This window comes from Microtus oregoni, unplaced genomic scaffold, assembly GCF_018167655.1.
Source record: "Microtus oregoni isolate MIOR12 unplaced genomic scaffold, Mior012 000006F_ref0000085, whole genome shotgun sequence".
Lineage (NCBI taxonomy): Eukaryota > Metazoa > Chordata > Mammalia > Rodentia > Cricetidae > Microtus > Microtus oregoni.
Genome location: NW_024543065.1, coordinates 55,398,326 through 55,417,064, shown reverse-complemented (window position 1 = coordinate 55,417,064; position 18,739 = coordinate 55,398,326). Strand labels below are relative to the sequence as shown.

Sequence of the window (18,739 nt, the reverse complement as noted above, 5' to 3'; positions counted from 1 at the left end):
GCTGAAATGGCCTGCTGGTGCTTGCAGACGTGGATGAGTGTCGGAACCGATCCTTTTGTGGTGCCCACGCCGTGTGCCAGAACCTGCCCGGTTCCTTCCAGTGCGTCTGTGACCAAGGCTACGAGGGGGCACGGGATGGACGTCACTGCGTGGGTAAGGGACTGTAGGGCGTGTGGGACCACAGGGGGCGTAGGATGGTCCAGCCCTGCTCATTTCCACTCTCCTGAAGAAACATGAATTCTGGAGTTGCAGAATTAGTTCTCAGAATTTAAGATCGGAGGCATACCAGCTAAAACCACCCTGTGGTGCCAAAAATGGTGGCTCACTTCTACCAACAGCTGGGAGGCAGAAACAAGAGGATTGCTGTGAGTTCAAGGCCAGTCTGAGTACATAGCAAGTTCCAGGCTATCCTGGGCGATATGGTAGGACCCTGTCTCCAAACAGAAAGAATCAGGTGGCAGAATCTTAGTCAATTAGTTGTTTGCTTGCTTGTTTTTGTTGTTGTTGTTTTTTTTTTAAGATTTATTTATTTTATTTTACGGGTATTTTTCCTACATATATTTATTGCACCACATTTGTGCCTGGTCCCCACAAAGGTCAGAAGAGGGCATTGGATGCCCTGGAACTGGAGTGGCAGACAGTTGTGAGCCCCCATAGGGGTGCTGGGAATTGAACCCTGGGTTATCTGCAGGCACAGCCCGTGCTCTCAACCACTGATCCATCTATCTCTCCAGCCCCCAATTAAGTTTTGTGTGTGCATTAATTTCTTTTCTTTCTCTCAACGAAATTGTATCCCAAATCCTTCTGGTGCTTTTTGTTGTTGTTGTTTTGTTTTTCTTTTTCCTTCGGGGGAAGGGGTCTCATGCCTTGAGCTCACTGTGTAGACATGAAGGGCCTCCAATTTTGGATCTTTCTGTTTCCACTTCTGAAGTGCTGAGATAACAGGCGTATGCCATCGCACCCAGCAGCAGCCAAATTTTTCCACTTTATTTAGAAATAGAACCACTAAATTGCTGAGACTGGCCTTGAACTCACCTTGTAGCTGAGGCAAGCCTTGAATTTGTAAAACTCCCGCCTCAATCTCCCTAGTAGCTAGGATTACAGCTCTGGGCCACCAGATCTGACAGAAAGTTTCTACATCCAGCAGTAGAGAAAACCGCAAGCTGCACCTCTCCTTGCCCACGATGTAGATTCTGTCATTACCACGATCACCACCACCATCGCCGCTGTCGTCATTATTGCTAGTATTTTAATGTGCTGGCCACCTCATATATCCATCTAGGAAAGCATTTAGGTGTTTGGAAAGATTTGCGGGGCTTTTGAGAGTTTGTTTTTGAGAAAAGAATCTCATTCTAGCCTTGACTGGCACTGAACTCACTACTAGATCAGGCTGGCCCTGAACTTACTACATAGAACAGGCTGGCCCTGAACTCACTACATAGAACAGGCTGGCCCTGAACTCACTATATAGAACAGGCTGGCCCTGTACTTACTACATAGACCAGACTGGCCCAGAACTTACTACATAGAACAGGCTGGCCCTGAACTCAGTACGTAGACAGGGCTGGCCCCAAACTCACTATGTAGAACAGGCTATGTAGAAATGTAGAACTGAACTCACTCACTCACTTAGACCATGCTGGCCTTCAGCTTGCCTTGACCCTCCTGCCTTTGTCTTCTGAGTGTTGGAATTACAGTCATGAGCCAATCTTCAGTCTGCTTATTATTAATTAGAGTTCCTTATGTCTTTACAGATATTTTAATTAGAGGCCCAATGCATGTGGAAGGCAGAGGACAACCTGTGGGAGTCTGTTCTTTCCTTCCATCATGTGGGTTCCTAGGGACCAAATTCAGGTCGTTAAGCTTGACAGCAAGCGAGGGTGTTTACGTCCTGAGCCATCTTTCTGGCTCTAGAGATCCAGTGTATACACAGTGGAGTACTATGATTGAGCTGTATATCCTCTAGGTTTTCACAAGTGCAAACTCCGACTTTATTGTTTTTTCTTTTTGGTTGGGGACACGAGGGTTGAGGCAGGCTCTTACGGTGCAGCCCAGACTGGCCTTAAACTAACAGTTCTCAATGCCTTCACTTGTTTTCTCTTGTTTTTTGTTTGTTTGTTTTGTTTTGAGCTCCTTCACCAAAAGCATTTACTTCTTAAAAGAGAATGAAGAAGGCATGGGAAGGGATGAGAAATGGTCCAGCAGCTAAGAGTGTGGATTGCTGTTTTGAGAGGACTTCTGTTTGATTCCCAGCACTTACGTCGGGAGACAACCACTTGAAATTCCGGCTCCAGGGGATGTGTCACCTCTGGCCTCTGAGAGCACCTGCGCTCACGTATACATACCCACATATAGATACACACATATATACTCGATTGAAAACGAATATATCACCAGGCAGTGGTGGCACACATCTTTAATCCCAGCACTTGAGAGGCAGAGGCAGGCAGATCTCTCTATGAGTTTGAGACCAACCTGGTCTACAGAGGAAATTTCAGGACAGCCAGAGCTACACAGAGAAAGCCTGTCTCAAAAACAACAACAACAAAAACAAAAACAAAAAAACCCTCATATATGTAATGTTTCACTTGAATGTATGTTTGTATAGCACATGTGTGCCTGGTGCCCTTGGAGGAAGGAATGTCAGATACCCTGGAAATGGGGTTATGAGCAGTTGTGAATTGCCAAGTGGGTGCTGGGAATGAGCCTGGGTCTTCTTTTATTTATTTATTTATTTGTTTGTTTATTTATTTATTTATTGTGTATACAATATTCTGTCTGTGTGTATGCCTGCAGGCCAGAAGAGGGCACCAGACCCCATTACAGATGGTTGTGAGCCACCATGTGGTTGCTGGGAATTGAACTCAGGACCTTTGGAAGAGCAGGCAATGCTCTTAACCACTGAGCCATCTCTCCAGCCCCGAGCCTGGGTCTTCTGCAGGAACAAGTGCTCTCAAACACTGAGCCATCTCTCCTGCCCCCAACTCGCGCGCGCGCGTGTGTGTGTGTGTGTGTGTGTGTGTGTGTGTGTGTGTGTGTTTTGAGACAGGGTCTCATCATGTAACTCTGTCTGGCCTGAAACTCACTGTGTAGATCAGACTAGCTTCGTACTCACAGAACTTCATACTCCACTTGTCTCAGCCTCCTGAGTGCTGGGATTAAGGGCCTGTGCCACCATGCCGAGTCAAATACATATATCTTTATTTTTAATTAATTAACTTATTTTCAAGGAAGGGTTTCTCTGTGTAGCACTAACTATCCTGGAAGTCATTCTGTAGGCCAGGTTGGCTGCAAACTCAGAGATCCACCTGCCTCTGCCTCCCAAGTGCTGGGATTGTGCACTTGCTGCTTTTGCAAAGAGTCAGGTTCAGTCCCCATCACCCACATGGTGCCTCACGACTGTAACTCCAGTTCCAGAAGATCTGCTGCCCATTCCTGGCCTTGGAGGGCACCAGGCACTCATGTGATGCGCATACATATGTGCTGGCAGATGTTCAAAACATAAGCAACAGCTGAGAAGAGAGGGAGGCTCTGAAGTGGCAAAGTCTGAGTGCAGAACTGGAGCCAAGAGCTGCAGCATAACTGTCTGCCTCCCTCTGTTGGGCTTGTTTTTAGGCAGTGACAGGTGGCCCTAGCTCTCTCTGGGCTGACATCCTCTGCCTGGCAGCTGGAGAGCTAAGGAGGCGACCCAGAAAGTCTGAGACTGGCTTTGATTGGCGTGATGAAGTCATTGCCTGCCTCTGACCCGGAGAATCGCAGTAACCTGATTGGTTCTGCCCTAGTGGAGACTTGGCTGTACTCAAGATGCCTGGGGCTGACTTGGAAGCTCAGAGAATTCCCAAGGGAAAGTCCGAGTTTCTAACCAGAAGAAAAGTACACAATAGAGTCTGGGCTGTTAAAAAGTATCCACTCTAGGGGAAGGAAAGTTGGATCAGCGGTTTAGAGCACTCACTGGTCTTTCAGAAGTCTGGAGTCCGGTTCCCAGCACCCACATGATAGCTCACAATCATCTACAATCCATTTCCCAGGATCCAGCACCTTCTGGTCTCCACTGGAACCATGGACATGGCACACATACAAGCATATGAAACACAAGAGGCACACACACATATCTTTTTAAAAAGTTTACATTGTGAACCAGGTGTAATGGTGTGTGTTTCTACTGCCAGCCCCCTGGGAGACCGAAGTAGGAGGAGGGCAGCCTGGGCTGTACAGGGAGTTCCAAACTATCCCGGGTTAAAGAGTAAAACTGTTTTTTTTTGTTTATGTTTTTGGTTTTAGTTTTTTTTCGTTTTTTTGTTTTTTTTTTGGCTTTTTGTTTTGTTTTTGTTTGGATTTTTTTTTTTTTCAAGACAGGGTTTCTCTGTGTTGCTCTGGAACTCTGTAGATCAGGATGCCTTCAAACTCACAGAGATCCGCCTGCCTCTGACTCCTGAATGCTGGGATTAAAGGTGTGTGCCACCACCACCTGGCTGTTTTGTTTTGTTTTGTTTTGTTTTTTGGATTTTTCGAGACAGGGTTTCTCCGTAGCTTTTTGGTTCCTGTCCTGGAACTAGCTCTTGTAGACCAGGCTGGCCTCAAACTCACAGAGATCCACCTGCCTCTGCCTCCCGAGTGCTGGGATTAAAGGCCTGCGCCACCACCGCCCGGCTTGTTTTTGTTTTTTTATGAGACAGTGACAACAAAAAGCTGACAGTCTTGGCTCATACATATAATCCTGACACTCCAGGAGGCAGAGGCAGAGGCAGAAGGATTGCCACAAGTATAAGGCTAGTCTGATCTCCAAAGTGATCCAGGGCTACCCAGTGAGATACTACCTCAAAAGACATATATCTATATAGAGGTAGATTAAAATCCATTTTATTTGAATATTTTATTTTATGGATATAGTGTTTATCTGTACCACATGCATGCAGTGCCTGTAGAGGCCAGAAGAGGGCATCAGATCCCCTGGAACTGGAGTTAAGAGACAGTTGTGCGCTACCTGAGTGCTGGGAACCGAGCCCAAATCCTCTGAAAGAGCAGCCAGTGCTCTTAACTTCTGGGCCATCTCTTCAGCCCCATCTGTTATACTTGGAATCTTGGACATCTCAAGCCACAGAAGTTCATAACATGGACCCCCTCTTGCTTTATTTCCTGCTCTCAGATGTGAACGAGTGTGAGACACTACAGGGTGTGTGTGGCTCCGCACTGTGTGAAAATGTCGAAGGCTCCTTCCTATGTGTTTGCCCCACAAGCCCTGAGGAGTTTGACCCCATGACTGGGCGCTGTGTTCCTCCACGGACTTCTGCTGGTAAGATCCATGTGTCTACTTAACAAATGCCTGCTGGTCCTGTGGGAGAATTATGTGGCTCAGCTGTGCTCATGTGAGTGTGTACGTGCGTGCGTGCGTATGTGTATGCGCGTGCGTGCTTGTGTGTGTTTCTGTGCGCCCGCGCGTGTTGATATCTTTCATCGGTCAAATCCTATTACTTTATTTTTCATATTTTTTGATGTTTTTAATTATTCAGTTTTTCAAAAGGTTGCATAAGGTTTATTTTTTATGTATGTGTATGTGGAAAGTGAGTTTATTATGTGCATGTGTGTGTGTGTGTGTCCCAAAAGGCCACATGGGTGCTGGGGACCTAGCTGATTCCTCTGCAAGAGCAGCTAGTGACCTTAGCTCCTGAGCCATCTCCTCGGTCACTAGTTTATTTGTCAGAGTTTGACTCTTGTGTACGACACGATGGGGACATGCATGTAGACATGGTTATGTCCTATGATGTGCATGTGGAAGTCGGAGGACACTTGTGGAAGTGGTTCTCTCCTCCCACCTTTACATGGCTCCTGGGACTGAACTCAAATCAGCAGGCTTCCATGACAAACATCTTTATCCAATGAGTCATTTTGAAAGCCCAATTTCTTTTCCACGTGGGGTCTCATGTAGCCCAGGCTGGCCAGAAATTCTATGTAGCTGAGATGACTTTGAACACCTTGACCCTCCTGCCTTGACTAAGTGCTGGGATCATAGGCATGTGCCACTACGGCTGGCTTACGTGGTGCTGAGAACCAAATCGTGGGCTTGGTGCATGCTAGGCAAGCACTCTACCAACTGAGCCCCAGCCCCAATCCTAAATGTTATTGCTTTAAATAAACAAATATACAAACCCCCTTCGACCACGCAGGATGACGTGGATAATAGGCAGGTGTTCCACACTGAGCTGAAGACCCCGGCCTTTGACGTGATATTAGACTTACTCAAGAGAATTCGATCCTGGCCTAACTCTGTTAGATTCCTTCAGTTGGCGTGTCTGTGTAGGCCAATCAGCATGTTCAGGCCCTCGCTGCACATTGGGAACACAATCTTAAGCAGAGAGGCTTAATCTCTGTCCAGATAATCTCAACACCCAACGAAAAGCTAAGGCAGGTGTTATAAAGCCTATGTCTACTCAGCCAGCAGAGGTGGGCTGAAAGTTCAAGGCTATAAAGTGAGTTCAGTGACAACCAGGGCAATTTAGTGAGGCCCCCCTTGTCTCAAATAAAAAGTAAAGGTTGGCTTGGTATCTATAGTGCAGTGGGAGAGTGTTTGTCTAGACCCCACTCGTGAAAGGTTGAGGTATGGCTCAGCAGTGGAAAAATTACCTAGAATCCCCCAGTGAGGGGCTGGGTTGGCTCAGAGGTAGAGCCCTTGCCTAGAATCCCCCAGTGAGGGGCTGGGGTGTGGCTCAGTGGTAGAGCCCCTGCCTAGAATCCCCCAGTGAGGAGCTAGAGACATGGCTCAGCAATAAAGATCTTGCCTGGTGTGCACAAAGCCCTGTGTTCAATCCCTAGCAGTGAAAAAAATCCAATGAAGAGATAAAGATATCCCTAGCAAATGATGCAACAGAGAAATCTGGACCAGCTGGGAGGATGGAAAAGCAAAGGGAGCTATGGAGGAAAAGAAGAAACCCAGGCCAGCATGGGAAGAGGCTTTGGGGGGCTTTTGAAGGGGTCAGTGTCAGAACCAAGTGGGATGAACAGAAACAAGGAGCTGAAGTATGTGAGGGACTTTGTGTGACCTGCAAACTACAGAAGGGAGCAAGAGTTCCTGGTTCCTGATGGGATGGCGTAGTCCATCTGTGGGGACACATGGCAGCAGCCGTATGACTTTTCTTGCTCCCTGTGTGTGGATCAGGAATCAGAGAAAGGGGAACTCAGGGTTTGGCTGGCTTTTTCCTCCCCCCCCCCTTTTTTTTTTTTTTTTTTTTGGTTTTTCGAGACAGGGTTTCTCTGTGGCTTTGGAGCCTGTCCTGGAACTAGCTCTGTAGACCAGGCTGGTCTCGAACTCACAGAGATCCGCCTGCCTCTGCCTCCCGAGTGCTGGGATTAAAGGCGTGCGCCACCATCGCCCGGCTCCTTTTCCCCTTTTTTAGTCAGTCCAGGACCCTAGTCCCTGGGAGACTGCTGTGGATCTTCTGGAAGTCCTTTCGGGAAATGCCCTCATAGGCATACCCAGACGGCTCTGGGCAGTTGTTTTAGGAGGCTCTTCCTCAGAGTTTGGAGCATCACGGACCAGTTTTCACCAAGAAAGGGTCTGAAATCCCCCTAGGGATGCTGTGTGAAAGTGCTGAGGAGTAGAAGGGTTGGGGAGCCGGAGAAGGTAGGGCTGGACTGAGTGGGGAGAGAGGGGTGAGAGACAAGCACCCGAGAGCCATGTGAGTGAGCTGTGAGGCTGCCTGCTGGCGGAGTGTGTTCAATGCAGTCTGAGGCAAGCTGGGGGTGAAGACCCAGAGAAGCACGTGAAAAGCAATCGCCTGTCCCCACCTGTCCTGCCGCTGAAGGGACACCTGGAAAGGGCCATGTTATGAAACAAAGGATACAGAATTGACAAGAGAGAGCCATAGCCAAAGTGCAGCTGGGCGTGGTGGCTCACACCCGTAACTACAGCACTCGGAGGCTGAGGCAGGAGGACCTCTGCGTCTCCAGCCAGACTAGCTTACTAAATAATAGTGACTCAAAATATAATTTGGCTGGATGGTGGCACGCAGGAGGCAGAAGCAGGTGGATCCCTGTGAATTCAAGGCCAGCCTGGTCTACAAATTGAGTGCCAGAGCTACACAGAGAAAGCCTATCTTGGAAAACAAAGCAAAATAAAATGGAAGAAAGAAAGAAAGCCAACCAAATCCATATGTATAATATAATATACATACTAATTGTGTTATCATCTAGATTTTAAAGTCCTGGGCTAGCACTCGTAGGGCTCTAGGTTTGATGTAATAGGACACACAGTCCTAGCCCTTGGGAGGTGGAGGCAGGAAAATCCAGAGTTCCGAGTCATCCTGAGTTACCTGAAACCGTATCTGTCCCCGGCCCCCTAAGTGTTCGGTCCTGTTCTACTGCTGATGGCTGGTACCCTCTGAGCCTATTTCCCCATCACTGACTTGGGAGAATAGGAGATGTAACCTACGTCTGGCTAAAGCCTCTTGTTTCTTCAGGCACATTCCCAGGCTCACAGCCCCAAGCACCTGCCAGCCCCAATCTTATAGCGAGGCCTCCGCCCCCACCCCAACCTCGAAGACCCAGCTCTCCCAGGCAGGGACCTGTGAGCAGCGGGCGTCGTGAGTGCTACTTTGACACAGCGGCTCCAGATGCATGTGACAATATCTTGGCTCGAAATGTGACGTGGCAGGAGTGTTGCTGTACTGTGGGTGAAGGCTGGGGCAGTGGCTGCCGTATCCAACAGTGCCCGGGCACTGAGACAGGTGGGCATGCGCTGTGGGGAGACACAGGGCCCAGGCACTGAGATGGGTGGGCGTGGACTGTGGGGAGACAGGGGCCAGGCACTGAGACGGGAGGGCATGGGCTGTGGAGAGACACAGGGCCTGGGCACTGAGATGGGCAGGCATGTGCTGTGGGAAGACACAGGGCCCAGGCACCGAGATGGGTGGGCATGCGCTGTGGGGAGCCACAGGGCCCGGGAACTGAGACCGGAGGGCATGGGCTGTGCAGACACAGGGCCTGGGATATGGGGGCTGGAAAAGGGATATTAGGTCTAGGGTTGAGTTACTGAATCTTCCAGGAAGGTGGGCACCAGCGAGGGTAAAGCTGAGAAGTGGGCACTAACTGATCTGGGCTTTAGCACTTGGTAGGGGACTAGAGTCAGCGGGCGCGGGCAAGGACTGGGACTTGGGTTTCTGGGTTCATCCTTGCTTCTGTGTGCAGCTGAGTACCAGTCATTGTGTCCTCATGGTCGGGGCTACCTGGTGCCCAGTGGAGACCTGAGTGCCCGGAGAGGTAAGGCCAGACTTCAACCCCTAGGCCCATCTCTGTCGCACCCTGCCCGTTTCTTTCCCTCCTCCTTCCCTCCCTTCTCCTCCCTCCCTCCCCCCTCCCTCCTTCCCTCCCTCCGTTCCTGAAGAGTGGATCTCATTAGTAGCCCAGATTGCCCTCAAATTTGTGAGCCACCCAATTTCTCTTCTTCCTTCCTTTTTCTTTCATTTATTCTTTTTTCTTTACTTTCTTTTCTTTCCTCCTTTTTTTTTCTTTTTGGTCTTTCTTCTACTACTTCTTCCTCTTCCTTCTCCTCCTTCTTCTTGAGATAGAGTTTCTCTGTCTAAACCTGACTGTCGGGGAACTCACTCTGTATGTAGACCAGGCAGGCCTCAGGCCTCAGACTTACAGAGACCCATCTGCTTTTGCTTCCCGAGGGCTGGGATCAAAGGTGTGTGCCCCCATGGCCCAGTGTGTCTTTCTTTTCTTTTCTCCTTTTTAATTTGTGTTTTTGAGTACAGGGTCAGGTAGCCAAGAATTTGCTAAGCAGCAAAGGCTAACCTTGAACTCTTATTCTTCTTCTGACTTCCCCTTCTTGACTGGGATTGCATGTGCACTTCAACATACCTGGCTTCATCTTCTGTCTCTCACTTTGATTCTCTTTAGAATTTTCTGCCTCAGCCTCTCCTCTGGTCCCAGTTCTCCTTGTCTCACCTTCTGGGTGCCATTGCTATCTTCTTCTGTCGTGACTGGCCATCCCATACTCCCCTCGTTTCTCCTAGATCACCCCCCCCCCCCCCCCGTGCGCGCGCGTGCTCATCTCTCTCCACCTTTTCCTGCAGATGTGGATGAATGCCAACTCTTCCAGGACCAGGTGTGCAAGAGCGGAGTGTGTGTGAACACCGCCCCGGGCTACTCTTGCTATTGCAGCAACGGCTTCTACTATCACGCACAGCGGCTGGAGTGCGTTGGTATGAACCCCACCTTCCCCCACCCCCAGCTCTGGCCGTGCCAGTCCCAAATAGGAATGTGGCTATCCCAGCAGGAAGTCCTTCTGAAGTCTAGACTGCATCCATCACTCTTGTCAGTGAGCTGGGGAAATGTGAAACGGAGTTCAACCTGGTAACCGCCTCACTCCCCCGCCCCATACCGTCCTAGATAATGACGAATGTGCCGACGAGGAGCCCGCTTGTGAAGGTGGCCGCTGCGTCAACACGGTGGGCTCTTACCACTGCACCTGCGAGCCCCCACTGGTGCTGGACGGCTCCCGGCGCCGCTGTGTCTCCAACGAGAGCCAGAGCCTCGGTAACCCCGCCCACAGACCCGCCCAGCCCCACCCCCGACTCCCAGCCGCTAGATCCCTAGGCCACGCCTTCTTCAAGGCCACGCCCCCAGTGCCTGGATCTCACAGACACCCGCCTTCTTCCTCCAGAGCGCTGGCATTAAAGCCGTGAGCCACAATGCCTCTGGCCCACACTGTTTTGCTTTTGATTTTTTACCCCCGAATTATTATTTTGTAGTATAGGCTGATCTGGAACGCATAGAAATCTTCCTGCCTTGGCTTTCTAATTGCTGGGATTACCGGAATGAGAGGACAGGGGTTACTTCTCTTTTGGGGTAACCTGACCTGGTGGTTGAAGGTGAAAGTTTCATTGCTGGTCTTTCATTTTCTTGCTCTGTATACCCGCACACATTTCTTCGGCCCCAGGTTCCTCTCATTTTTTACATGCAGAGTCTCACTATGTAGTCCAGGCTAGCCCAAACTCAGATTAACTCTTGCCTTAGCCTCTCGGTTTCTGGATTTACAGGCCTGCTCTACTACAGGTCTCTCTCTCTCCACCTATCTTAAGTCTCTTTGTCTCTCATACAGTCTCTCCCCTGCTTTGCCTTGGTCCATGGGCCCAAATTCTCTTTTCCTGTTTCTGTTCCTACAAAAATTACTGAATTTTGAGGCTTCATTTAAATAATGGTCAGGGTGCAGGGTGTGGTGGGCGCACCTGTGATCCTAGCTGCACAAGAGATGGCTGAACCACAAGTTCTGGGCCAGCCTGAGCTACATAGAGAGACCACCTCAAAGATGAAAGCACAAACAAAAACAAGCAAACAAAAAAATCCACAAACACACTAATGTCCAGGGAAGTAAAACAATGGCCCTCATTTCACAGAACCCTCTGGAGGCTGGACTCGGGTCTGTGTGGGATGGCCCAAGTTCCAGTCTGGCCTGACACATCCTGTCATTGCCCGTAGATGACAATCTGGGAGTGTGCTGGCAGGAAGTGGGGCCTGATCTTGTTTGCAGTCGCCCACGTCTAGACCGGCAGGCCACCTACACAGAGTGCTGCTGTCTCTACGGAGAAGCCTGGGGCATGGACTGCGCTCTCTGTCCTGCCCAGGACTCAGGTACCGTATATCTCTGCACTGCCCCCAGGGGACCTCTTGGCATCTGTACGTCCATTGCAGCCCGTCCCAAAATCAACAGAAATCCCAAGGCCTGAATCACCCACTCCCACAGCTCTGAAATCTCTCACCTTAAATGCCTGGTTTCTAGATCACCCCCCCCCCCACCGCCAAGACACAACCTGTGAGACACCCCACTCCAGACACCCCACTCCAGACACCCCACTCCAGACACCCCACTCCAGACACCCCGGGGCCCTTAGATCCCAGGAGCCGTTGCCCACACACATCCCGCCCTTCAGACTCTGCTCATAGCCCTAACAGCTGCTGACGGTCATTGCCTTGGGCATCCCCACACCAGATTATCAAGATTCCAACACAGCCCCAAAGATCTCTGGTCCCCTCCTACTAGCTCCTTAAAAATATGAGCCCTAAATCCCAGGCTTGCTTCCTCCAAATCCCAGAGGTTCAAGCTCCCTTCAGGCACCTTTGGCTCTAAGTCCCAGTGTTCAGCCAGCCCATTGATTTTATAGCCATAAAACACCTTCCTCTCATTTCTTCAGGTTCCTCGCCCAAGCTCCCATGTTTCCCCAAATTCCAGCACCTTAGTCGCTGGACCGTAGCTGCAGTCTAAGGATACTGTATCCCAAGATCTCAGAATCCTAGAATTAGTCTGGAACCATCTGAAGCCCTCCCAGAGCTTTTCCTCTGTTGCTGGGGGAAGGGTACATGAACAGAGGGTACTGACCATGATATATCTTGGCTCCTGTTCACAGATGATTTCGAGGCCCTTTGCAATGTGCTGCGCCCCCCCGCATATGGCCCACCGCGCCCAGGCGGCTTTGGACTCCCGTACGAATATGGCCCAGATATAGGCCCACCTTACCAGAGTCTCCCTTATGGTCCAGACCTGTATTCACCACCTGTGCTACCCTATGACCCCTACCCACCCCCTCCTGGACCCTTTGCTCGTCGGGAGGCCCCTTATGGCGCCCCACCCTTCGACATGCCAGACTTTGAGGATGACGGTGGTCCCTATGGTGAGTCGGAGGCTCCGGCCCCACCTAGCAGAGGCACTGGCTGGACATATAGATCCAGAGACACCCGTGGTTCCTTCCCAGAGCCTGAGGAGTCCTCTGAGCGTGGAGGCTATACAGGTGAGTAGCGCTGACAGACAGTCAAAAAACACAAGGGGGTGGAGATGCAGAGAGAGAGAAGGCAGAAGGCGAGTCACGTTCAGAAATGCATAAGAGCAACTGATGGTGATTCATGCCTGTAATCCCAGCATTAGAGAGGCAGAGACAGGAGGATTGCTGCAAGTTTGAGGTCATCCTGGAATGCATAGTAACACCTAGGGTCTCAGCACAGCGCCCCCTGCAGTCTGGGAGCAGGAAGGCAGATTAGGATGAGACCCACACAGCCTGGGAAGCCAAGAACTGAAAGGAAGAAGGAGACAAAGGGACCTAAGGCAGAGCTCTCCCGGTCATAGCTCCTTGTGTTCTCTGCAGGAGCCTTGGCTGAGCCCTATGAAGGCCTGGAGGCTGAGGAGTGCGGGATCCTGGACGGCTGCGCCCATGGCCGCTGTGTGCGCGTTCCCGAAGGCTTTACCTGCGACTGTTTTGATGGCTACCGCCTGGACATCACCCGCATGTCCTGTGTTGGTGAGGAAGGGGAGCAGAGGGAAGAGTAGTTTGACCAGAGGGTGATCAGGAACCTCATTATAGACAGGAACCAGGCCATCCTAGGAAGAAGAAATTTATTCTTGCTGGGGGTGGGGCTTGACTGAAGATGACGTCAGAGTGGGACTCCTGTACATGGCAGAGCTGAGGTTGGGAATATGTGGACATTGTTTATTTATTTATTTATTTTGCTGTTCTGAGGGTAGAACCAGAGTTTGATGCTGTCTAAGCAGATGCTCTACCACTGAGCCATACCCCAGCCCCTCACTGAGGGATTCTAGGCAGGGGCTCTACCACTGAGCCACACCCCAGCCCCTCACTGGGGGATTCTAGGCAGATGCTCTACCACTGAGCCACACCCCAGCCCCTCACTGGGGGATTCTAGGCAGGGGCTCTACCACTGAGCCACACCCCAGCCCCTCACTGGGGGATTCTAGGCAGGGGCTATGGCTCACTAATCCATACCCCAGCTCCTGCAGATGAGGCTCTGAGAACTGTCCATGCTACCTTGGGCAATCTTCTTGATCTCTTTGCAAAACCACAGCCTTCCCACATGATTGGGGTAGTAATCGTGTCTGCCTGTTGGGGGGGGGGCAAGTGCTTGCAACCAGGAGCTGTGAGGGGATCCGAGACCCCTGTCTCAGTCTATCAGTTTGCTCTGTGGCCTGAGACTGGGCACTGTGTCTTGCTTAGCTTTCCTCATCTGGAGAAACAAAACAAAAATCCCACAAAAAAACACAGTGAGAGAGCCCGCTTCATAGAGTTCCTGTGAATGTCAGTGATGTCGAACACCCTGTGTATATGTTGGGGATCAAGGCTACATAGATGCCCCGGTGGCCAAGAGGGCTCCTGTTCTTCAGATGACCAGAATTTGGTTTCCAAACCCCACATTAGAGACCGGGCAGTGGTGGCGCACACCTTTAATTCCAGTACTCGGGAGGTAGAGGCAGGCGGATCTCTGTGAGTTCGAGGTCAGCCTGGTCTACAAGAGCTAGTTCCAGAACAGGCCCCAAAAGCTACAGAGAAACCTTGTCCCAAAAAAACAAACAAAACAAACAAACAAACAAACCCCACACAAGACACTCACTACCACTTGTAATTCCAACTCCAGGGAATCCAACACCCCCTTCTGGCCTCTGTGGGTACTGCATACAGGTGGCACACACATTTGTAAAAAATAACACATTAAAAAAAAAAATTAAAGAGGCTCAGAAAAGTGAACTGAGTTCCCCGAGGTCTCACAGCAGAAATAGCAGTGTGCTGGGCACCCAGAGACTAGGAGAGTGGCGGAGAATGAGATCCGTACCACGTGTGGCTTCCAGCGAGGCGCGAAGCAAGTGCGCCTGTGCTGGGCCACAGTTAGCATCTGTATAGCACAGAGGCGCAGTACCTGCCTCATGGGCTTATGAGGGAGATAGAATTAGTACAGGTTCCACGCTCACAGGGTTGACTGATATGTAGATATTTACGACTGTCCATAGCAATATTTTCTTTTACAGTTTTTCTTTACTATTGTTTGTGTTTTCTATACATGTGGAGGTCAGGGTACAACTCTGTGGCATCGGGTTTCCCCTTCCACCTTTACTTGGGTTTCGAGGATCAACCTCAGATCATCAGGCTTGCACAGAATTCCCTTTATCCCCCTGATCCATCTCACAGGCCAAAACACAGGGCTATTAAACCGCCTGCCTGGGCTCACACAGCCAGCGGGTAGCAAGTGATATGTTGCATTCCGTAGAAGAGGCTTAAGGTCTGTGATTCTCTACCTCAAAAGACCATGGAGATGGGCTTCTCTTCCCGAGTAACGGTCTTTTTACCCCTTCCCCCAGACATCAACGAGTGTGACGAGGCTGAGGCAACCTCCCCACTCTGTGTCAATGCACGCTGCGTCAACACCGATGGCTCCTTCCGCTGTGTCTGCCGTCCAGGATTTGCACCCACACACCAGCCACATCACTGTGCGCCTGCGCGACCCCGAGCCTGAGCACCTGCACTTGGCGCCCCATTACGCCTGCGCTCTGGGAGCTTCCAGAGCATGCCTGGCTCCCTCTAGTCCGCGAGTGTGAAAGGATGTCAGCCAGTCTGGACTTAGGATGGACAGACACAGAGGGGTGCCTTTCGCTGCTCTCGTCATTCCCAGCCCCTCCCACTAGCGCTTTGGGCCTGGCGTGGTCCAGTCCTGGGTCTACTGTCACATTCCTTCCCTTTTATAAAATCTTCAATTAAAACACCTATTTTGTATTTTTGGCCTCTGCCTGCCCTTTTATTTTCCCCAAAAGTTGGCTCCACAGTTTGCTGAGTCACTCAGCCACCCAAGAACGCACCATACCCGACGCCAAGATTGACTCTTACTTTCCATGACTCTCACCAAGTCTGGCCTTGTCCCTCTTGGCCCTCCTGTCTCAGTTTCTCTCTCTTGCCCGTCTTCTCTGGGCAACTTCCCATCTTTCTTTCTTTCCATCTCTTCTTTTCTATCATGCTCTTTCTAATATTCAGAGTTGCTGGGAGTGTTTGTTATTTTGTTTGTTTGTTTTTCTTCTAAGAGGTTGTTATGTAGCCTAACCCCGTCTCGAATTCCTCCGCCTCCCAGCATCTACGGTTATGGCTGTGCACACCAGGCCTAGCATGGAGGAGGAGGCTGTGCTCTATTCCCTCCAGGAGCCAGGAACATGAACACAAACTATCACAGGTAAGAAGGGGTGTCAGTACTCGGAGGCTCAAGACTCCTTGTCTACAGTGGGACCAGCATCACATGGTTTTACTATTGAATTGTACACTTCAAATGGTGAGGTCTGTGAATTATAATTCAATGAAGCTGAAAAAACAAAATTTAAAAATTGTGAGGGGCTTAGAAAATGGCACAGTGGTAGAATGCTTGCTGAAATTTCAGCAATGAAGAGCTGTGAAGCCCCTGCCTAAAATCCCCCAGTGAGGGGCTGGGGTGTGGCTCAGTGGTAGAACCCCTGCCTAAAGTCCCCTAGTGAGGGCCGGGGTGTGGCTCAATGGTAGAGCACCTGCCTAGCTTCTGAATGCCCTAAGTTCCCCTTCAGTCCTACCAAGAGGGGGTTAAAAAAGAAGAAAAGAAAAATAAAGTAACCTGTTCAAAGTTGGTTGGGAAATTACTCCTCCGCCCCCCAGCTGAGATCAGAGGAGCCAACCCAAACACTAACCTCATTCATTGAATCCATAAATATTTCCGTAGAATCTGGATGTGAGTTGAGAACCTAGACAAACTTTAGCTCAGTATGATGGCTGGCTGTTCGGCTGGGTTCCTGAAGGGCTGAGACCTCAATGACACAAGGAAACACCTAAGATAAAGAGGAAGTTGGTGCTCCAGAGTGCGGCAGCAGGTTTGTGAGGGCCTAGAGGCTAGAATGGCGGTGGGTTTTAGGTGCCCTTCTTTTGGTATGTCATTCAATTCTGTGTTGGACAGTGCTGGTGACATTTTAGGTATGGGAATAGGGAGGAAGAGAGAGGCTTGGAATTTTGGATCCCTTTTGGGAATCTGGAAATATCTGGATAGTTGGATAGTTCAAAAGGAAATACAAGCAAACAAGCAAACAAAATGTCATCAGGACAGTGGTGGTGCACGCCTTTCTTCTCAGCACTCAGGAGGCAGAAGCAGGTATATCTCTGTGAGTTCGAGATTAGCCAACCAGAGCTATACAGAGAAGCCTGTCTCCAAAACCAAAAAGAAAAAAAAAAGGAAGGAAGGAAGGAAGGAAGGAAGGAAGGAAAAAGGAAATGTAAATGCACTTGCCACCAAGCCTGAGAACTTGGCTTCAAACTCCTGAACCCATAATGATAGGAGCGACCTGCCTTTGTTACACACAGAGACAGTGTTTTCTTTTAAATTCATGCCCAGGAAGAGTTGACCAACACAGAACAGATTCCATGTTTTCGGTTTTTTGGGGTTTTTTTGTTTTGTTTGTTTGGGTTTTGGGGTTTTTTTTGTTTGTTTGTTTGTTTTTGGTGAGTTTTTTGTTTCATTTTGGTAGTTTTTAATCTTATGGGTTTTTATATGTTTTGTTTTAGAGAGAGAGAGGGAGAGAGAGACAGAGGTGAATTTGTGCGGGCAGAGGTGGGGAAGATCCTGGAGGAGTTGGGGGGAAGGGAAAATATGATGAAGATATATTTTGAAAAATATATAAATTTTTGGAAAAACAATCCATTGTAGGTGTGGACAATTCACAGATACTCCTGTTGTCCCCCACCTCAGCCACTTTACTGTACTGGTGTCGCAGGAGGGGACCGGGAACGGGGAGGCCATCAGTGCTGGAGGGCTCTGTCACCACACACACCCTCTCATCCCCCCACTGGAGGCTCAGCAAAGAATCTAGTTTTGTTTTCTTTTGTTTCATTCCTACATCCCCCCACATTAGTCCCCAGCCCTGGCTCTGGGGTTTTTTGGCGCTGACCACGATCAATGCGTTCTCCTCTGGAATGTCCAAAGAAATAAACCAGTTTGTCAGTGACCTGCACCGCAGCACCACGTGCCGGTGCGGCCAAAGCTAGGCGCGCCCCCTAGTGGCCAATGCTCAGATCGTCTCCCTGGGAAGTTGTCTGTCACCTTCAACAGCTATGCATAAACAGTGTTCTGAAAGAGGGTTATGGTACTATTATGCATTTGTAACCCAGCATTCAGGAGTTTGGGGAGATTGTCTCAGAAAAATTGCCTGGCATATTAAAGTACCCTAGGCAGCTGGACGGTGGTAGGCGCACGCATTTAATCCCAGCACTCCAGAGGCAGAGACAAGCGGATCTCTGTGAGTTCAGGGCCAGTCTGGTCTATGAAGCGAGTTTCAGGACAGCCAAAACTGTAACACAGAGAAACCTTGTCTCGAAAAACAAAAAAGAAAAAACAGAAAAGAAAAAGAAAGGAAGGAAGAAAAGGAAGTAAGTACCCTAGGCTATGCACTGAGTTCCAGACGACCCTGTCCACTCCTTTCCCGTTGAAACACAAGCAAACATAAACCAACATATGAATACTTGGCACAAAGACAGAACTGTAGACCCAGCTGCTTAGGAGGCTGAAGCAGGAGGATCATTTGAGCCTCAGAGTTTAGGACTAGTGTGGGTTACACGGCAAAACTCCACCTTACAGAACTGAATCTCAAAATAGACAGAGCTTAGGTCCCTGGCTATCTGCTCTGCTAGCTGAGTCATTCAACCTGGGTATTACCCTAGGAGTTAACTGGGTTTTTTTTCTTTTTGGTTTTTGAAGACAGGGTTTCTCTGTGTAGCTCCGGCTGCCCTGGAAGGGAACTAACTTTTTTGGGGGGTGGGGATCGAGACAGAGTTTCTCTGTAGCTTTGGAGCCTGTCCTGGAACTAGCTCTTGTAGACCAGGCTGGTTTCGAACTCACAGAGATCTGCCTGCCTCTGCCTCCAGAGTGCTGGACTTAAAGGTGTGTGTTACCACCGCCCGGCAGGGAA

General features: G+C 49.8%; 1 protein-coding gene across 1 annotated transcript in view; it reads left to right on the top strand.

Annotated features, from left to right (window-relative positions):
* Ltbp4 (latent transforming growth factor beta binding protein 4) overlaps window positions 1–15,545 on the top strand; it is a 30,210-nt gene extending 14,665 nt beyond the window's left edge. Inside the window, exons 21-30 of the mRNA XM_041653628.1 lie at window positions 28–153; window positions 5,147–5,293; window positions 8,454–8,720; window positions 9,181–9,252; window positions 10,071–10,199; window positions 10,387–10,533; window positions 11,476–11,628; window positions 12,402–12,782; window positions 13,134–13,286; window positions 15,134–15,545. Of these exons, the coding sequence (XP_041509562.1) occupies window positions 28–153; window positions 5,147–5,293; window positions 8,454–8,720; window positions 9,181–9,252; window positions 10,071–10,199; window positions 10,387–10,533; window positions 11,476–11,628; window positions 12,402–12,782; window positions 13,134–13,286; window positions 15,134–15,288 (1,730 nt within the window). The 3' untranslated portion in view covers window positions 15,289–15,545. The remainder of the gene's footprint in view (window positions 1–27; window positions 154–5,146; window positions 5,294–8,453; window positions 8,721–9,180; window positions 9,253–10,070; window positions 10,200–10,386; window positions 10,534–11,475; window positions 11,629–12,401; window positions 12,783–13,133; window positions 13,287–15,133) is intronic.
* Window positions 15,546–18,739: the final 3,194 nt, after the last annotated feature.